General features: G+C 51.1%; 1 protein-coding gene across 3 annotated transcripts in view; it reads right to left on the reverse strand.

Annotated features, from left to right (window-relative positions):
• Positions 1–4,888, reverse strand: part of SHISA6 (shisa family member 6) — a 373,444-nt gene extending 368,556 nt beyond the window's left edge. For all 3 annotated transcript variants that reach the window (XM_020796348.3, XM_020796347.3, XM_020796346.3), the window contains exons 1-2: positions 4,749–4,888; positions 3,186–4,112 (exon numbers count right to left, since the gene is read on the reverse strand). In XM_020796348.3, the coding sequence (XP_020652007.3) occupies positions 3,186–3,853 (668 nt within the window). In that variant the 5' untranslated portion in view covers positions 3,854–4,112; positions 4,749–4,888. The remainder of the gene's footprint in view (positions 1–3,185; positions 4,113–4,748) is intronic.
• Between the last annotated feature and the right edge of the window lie 1,112 nt (positions 4,889–6,000).

The following is a 6,000-nucleotide window of genomic DNA, read 5'->3' on the forward strand; positions in this document are numbered from 1 at the left end:
CACCCTCCCCTCCTCTCAACATTTAGCAACCGGAACATGTGGGTAAGAGGAACATGTGCTAGGTTTCAAAAATATTAAGGGAAGCCATTTATCCATTGGGATGTGCTGGCTTTGGCCCAAAAGCCACTGACAACAACAACAACAACAACAACAGCAACAAGTGCCTGTTCCAGTCCTATATGCCAAAGGTCCACACTCTCAGCTCTTGTTATTAATCAGTGCTCTATCTAAGCTAGTACAATAATATTTTACTCCTGAGCCTTGTATAACTATGGTGTCACTTTTGGAACCTTTTTACTTTGTGCCATAGGTTTGATTAGGAACTATAATGTGCTGAATTCGTATTCACTCTTAGTGAAACTCCTCAAATGCCAAGCTTAAGATTTCAGTTGTAGGTTTGGCAGGAAGGCTCTGATTCTATGTGTGTATGCATGTGTGCACTGCTGTGCAACTTACACCAACTGATGGGTTATCCTTTAGCGTGTATTAGAGAATGGGCAACTGAGAGGCACCAAATAACAGGATTGCCTGTAGCTCTTAGAGATCGGGTTGCGGAGAGACTATACGTTCAGGCCTTCTGTGGCCTTTCTTGGGATCTTAGACGAATTCAGATATTGCATTCCATCCACTATATAAAGCACATTCATTTTTTCAGTCAATAAACTGTTGTCAAGTTTTCTGACAAAGCACTGTCTCTAACTGATGACTTAAATGAAGGATAATCATGAAAATGTTCCTCTCTGTTAATGAATGCCTCAGCTACCTATCCTTAAAAAATGTCTCACTCTATATCAGTTTACATTTCTATACTGGAGTGACACATGCAGCCCTAAATGAATTATCCTACAACACTCTCAGATCCTGCTTCAGTGCTTCATGTCAGCTGGGAAAGGGTAGTGGCTATTCACAGAGGTAAAATGAAGGACATGCATCTGACTTTTTCCCATTTCGAATATATTTTTTTACTACGCAACACCTCTGAGGAAGCTAAGTGGCATTTTTAATAAGTTCTCTTAAAAACAAAAAACAAAAAAGCACAGTGTGCTATCTTTATCATTCTAGGCTCGCCTTGGAATATTTGAATATCTGAACATTCGGAAAGACTGTTTGTAAGAGCAGGGATGCTAGATGGCCTCCCCAATAGGTAGCAGGGGCATCTGACTGTAAAACATGTTCAAAGGCATAAGTAGAAGAATCCTGCTGCAGTTAGCAGTGCAGGAGGGCAGGTTTCTTTTTTCTAAGGCAGGCAAGGCACATAAATAAAGGAGGTCTCGCAGAGAACGGTGAGGGCACCCATCACAGAATTCAGAGGGTGAACATGCCTTTGTGAAAGTGTTCTGGGTGGGGTGGAGTGGGCAGGCTGTGGAGAAAAAAAGGCGGCAAAGCAGAGGAAAGAACCGCCAGAGTGACAGAAAAGAACAAGAACAAAAAAAAGTTGACCCAGGACTCTTGTTGTTTTTGCTGCAGTTTCTGTGAATCATAGCAGAAGTTTTATAAGTTCGGGAAGAACAGAGCCCATGGGAAATGGAATATAGTAATCCCATGAACCTCTCTTTCACCTTTGCCCATTTAAAAGAGAGTTAAATAGAGAGGATATGACAGGTGCAAACTTTTAGAAAGAGAGATGTCGGGAGAAGCGTGTCCCTAGTTTGTGCTTCTGTGACCAGGCAACTCTAAGAAAGTGAAGAGGAAAAGCAAAGCCTCATTTAAAACGAATCAATCAAGGCAGAGGAAGCTGTTACTTATAGTTTCAGCTAAAGTAATATTAATGAGGTATCTCCTCCAGCACCACCACCACCACCCCGCTTTCTGTATGGGAAAACAACAACAACATCCAAGCATTGTTAACTGTGGAAAGTTACCTTCTTACTTGAGGCCTGCCTAGTGTTATGTAATTCTGTGCTTTATTGTTCAGATAATACAGGTTAATCTAAGAACTCCAAAGGTGGAAAACGACAGACAAGATTTTGATGTTAAGGACTCATCCGAGACAAAGGAAAAATTACAAAAGGCCAACCACCTGTTCTTTTCTGGATCTTATCAAGGGGGTGGAAGTCAGAACATTTAAAGGTCTTTATATTTTGAAGAAGTAATTTAAAGGTCTAATTTTCAAAGGCTGTGACGTAAGGCTTCCAATCTTGCCAGGCTTGGCAAGCTTGGCTGTGATAATTGGGCTGTAAAATAATTCTCACTATTAACAGAGAATTGAGACACCTACACCATCCATTTAGAAGGTCCTCCCCCAACTGCAGCAGGATATAGATAGCTGAGTCTCAGATAATATTCCCTGTCTCTCCTACTCAGCCTGTCCAGTTCAAGAAAACAGTGGGAGTTTCCCTTCTTTAAAAGTATTTAATCTTATCTTACATTGTCTTTAGGTTTCCTTTCATAACTCTTCATAACCCAAGTTTGAGTTGTACAGAGACACACATACACTATAGTTTCATTTATCTCAATATAACTAATTTAGGATCTTACCATTAGAAATGAACTATCTTTGCGCAATATATCTTATAGTATCCAATTAAAATCTGTCCCTGGTGTCTGTCCTAATAACCCCAAGTCAACTTCAACGAAAACAGTTTAGGTGTTCAAAAGCACTACCACTTCCATAGTTCAGAATGAAGATCTACTTCCCCCCACCAAAAAAACTTGCCTTGTTCTTATGAAAAGAGAATTTTTTTCCTACAGAAATCTTTAATAGGAGAAAAAATACGAATGTATGATGCAGCATGCATATACTGTTCTCCATACTAAGACTGTGAGCAAAGGAAGTCCCAAGAAGTAGATCTGACATGTTTTACCCCTCATACCTCTGTGGTTGTAAAACAATTTATTCTGGAATCTTTATAGTGCCTAGAGATGGGATAAATTCTTCCATGAATTATGAGATTGCGACCATGTGATCATCTAGGGCAAAGTATAGACTTCCGATCTAGAAGATGTGCTTCAAGTATCCTAAAGAGGACTCCCCAAAAGGACAGCAAACTCTATGGGATGTGTGTGTGCATGAAGAAAGCAATCATCCCATTGAGAAAGTGAAGTAAGTCTTGTATTCCTGTACGATAGAGGATTTCTCCCCAAGCCATAGGATGGTGGATATTTTTTTGGCATTTGAACTACTGCCCATTCCTTGCCTAGATTATAGGGAAGGGGATAAGGTACAGGGGCCCAACCCTTCTCACCTGTGGATGTTCATCTCCTGCGGTGGCTGTCGTGCTTTATCATAGGCCACCTTGGCAAAAATGCCTGCAATGACGACAATGGCAATGGCCCCACACGAGATGTAGACAGTGGCATTTGTGTTGTCCTCGTTTGGGTCATACCCATTGGGTATGTCTCCGGGTCCGTCGTTACTGGTGGCAGGGGTCATAGGATCGGTGCTGGGCCGTGGACCCTGATTACGACACCTGTCCTGATTGAGCTTCTCAGAACGCTTGTTGCAGCAAAAGCGGTAGTAGCAGGTGCCACAACAGTAGCGGAAATCTTTCTGGCTATTGTTGCATTCAAATTCCTTATCCCACTGCCCACTCACGTCGTAATAGCCCTGGCATGTCTCGTAGGCGGGACTAGAGCTGCCTGCACTGCCCCCCGAGGATGCCTTGGCTGGCCCTCCGCCAGGACTGCGCCCCCGGCTTCCCCCGCCACCAGCAAGTGCAGAAGAAGGTGCTGTGCTGGCGAGTGTCTGGTTCAGCTGCTCCTTGAAAGGCTTGTAGGGTCGGCGGGGTGTTGCTGCCCCCTGTGTCCGGTTGCCCCTGGGTGTCCGTGGGGGCCCAGCTGCCTGCGTGGTCAACAGCAGTGCCAGGGCATAGAGGGCGAGAGGCAAAAGCAACAAGAGGTGCCTCCAACCCATGGTGAGCGGTAGGAGCAGAAAGTGGGAGCAGGGAGGGGGGGCCCTCTGCCCAACCCAGCCCTATCAAGGACTTTGGTTCTGCTGCTCCATGGATGAGGAAGCCGTGCAGGGTTCAGCAGCCCAGATCCAGGCTCCTTTTCTGGAGATGCTTCTTCATCCCAGCAAGAATCAGAAGATACAACTCAGCTCCTGCTTCGGGGCAAAAAATGGGCTGTTCTGTGAGTCCCTTCGTCCTGGTCACAGCTCCTCCAGTGGTGGGCTAGGGGGGGAAAGGGGGGAGGGAGGGAGAAAGAGACAGAGACAGTCATCGGAGGCTACCTGGCCCAGGAGAGCAGCAGCAGGGGGGAAGCCAGGAGAGAGAGAGAGAGAGAGAGAGAGAGAGACCTACCAGCAGGAGCTGCTGGAGCTGTCCCTTAAAGGGGGCCCGCTGAGACTGAGAGTTACCAGGGGTAAAACCGAGGCAGAGCGACCGAAGGGGAAGTAGAGAATCTCCTTCGGATTGGCAGCAGGCAAAGGCAGCGTCCCCCCTGCCAGAGCCGGGACGGGTGCCACGGAGCACCAAGAGGGCAGCCAGCTGTGGCTGCTGTGCCACCGCCCGGGCATGTTCTCCTCTGATGGGCTAGAGGGGCAGCAACCGCTCTGGCTGCTCGGATGCCAGCCCAACAGCTCGCCGGGCAGGGAATTCCCTTGGCACGGTCCCTGGTCCCCGGCGTTGAGGGAGCAGCGGCGGCGGCGGCAGCCAGCAAGCCAGCAGCAGAGGCAGCGCGGCCAGGGCAGCCAGCAACTGACCGGCCGCCCAGCCCGCAGCCCTCCGCGGCCGCCCTCCGTCCCCTCTTGCCTCGCCACCCAATGCCCTTGCCCCCAATCCGGCACTCACTTTTCCCCCTGCACTCACCATGTCGGGCCGGGGCCGGAGCACTGCAGAGATGCCAGGCTGGGCATCCTCGTCGCCAAGCACTGGCCCGAACTGCCTGCGCCGCCGCGGCTCACACGGGCTGGAGAGGAGCTGCTGCTGCTGCTGCTGCTGCTGTGGAGCGGGCGGGGACAGCTGGCGGCTGAGCGAGGAGCAGGAGCCGCCGCCGCCGCCGCGCCTCCTCCTCCTCCTCCTCCTCCTCCTCGCCCGCCTGCCTGCCTCCTCCCCTCTCTAGGCCCGCCCAGGACCGGCCCCCTTCGAAGGAGCTGAAGCCCCGCGGGGCAAGCTAGGGGGTCGGGAGAAGGAGCCGGTGGGGGTGGGGGGCGGACGGAGCCCGCCTCCCTCCACCTTCACGCCGGTCGAGACCCAGCGACCCCTGCCCCGCGCTCGGGCTCTCGTCTCCGCTGCCACGCTCTTGACCCTGGACGGCGCCGGCGCCTCTCTCCTTATCTTGCCATGCGGGAGACAGATGATGATGATGATGATGAAGAAGAAAGCGCCTTGTTCCCCCGCAGCCCTCCCCCCGCTGCCCACCCGGAGGCTGCCGCCAGAGAGGCCGGAGAGAGCCACCCCCTTCCCTTGGGTCCTTTCAGGAGCCCTCATCTTCCCCAAGAGGTGCTGCTCGGGAAAGGAGGAGGAGGACCGGGAGGGGGGGGGGAAGCTGAATGGGGTCTGGTTCGCCAGCGGGGCTGAGGGCTGATGTAAAGGAGCCAGGGAAGGTGCCCGGAGAGGGCTTGGGAGCTGCTGCCTAGGTGGGGTGTGGTGGCACGTTGCCCCTGGGGAGGTTCTGCTCCGGGGAAAGCCCAGCAGCCTGTGAAGCACAGAAACAGCCAGAGGTCAGGCTTTTCTCACCACCTCCCTCGCCCTGCTGAAGGAAAAATTAATGCACTCCTGCACTTTCCCGCTCACTATCAGGAGCATGGTCTAGGCTCCTCCCACTCAAGTCTTAAAATATGCTCTGGAAGCCTGGCGGGAGGGGAGGGGAAGGGGGAGATGGACTCCCTTTTCCACCCTGAAAGTAAAAAACGGATGCGCTACACACGGCGCTTGGAAGTTCACGCGCAATGACACCGTCACTAAATCGATGGAGGGACGAATCCTCAGCTCACGTCGTCAGAGATACCGGCAGAGGCCAGGACTGTGTGGGTGCCCATGGCCGAGGCTTGTGCCCAAAAGATCCTGCTGCCTTTGGCAAGGTTCTCACCAGGGAGAGAAAGCCTACCTGCACGCAGAG

The sequence above is a fragment of the Pogona vitticeps genome, chromosome 2 (assembly GCF_051106095.1).
Source record: "Pogona vitticeps strain Pit_001003342236 chromosome 2, PviZW2.1, whole genome shotgun sequence".
NCBI lineage: Eukaryota > Metazoa > Chordata > Lepidosauria > Squamata > Agamidae > Pogona > Pogona vitticeps.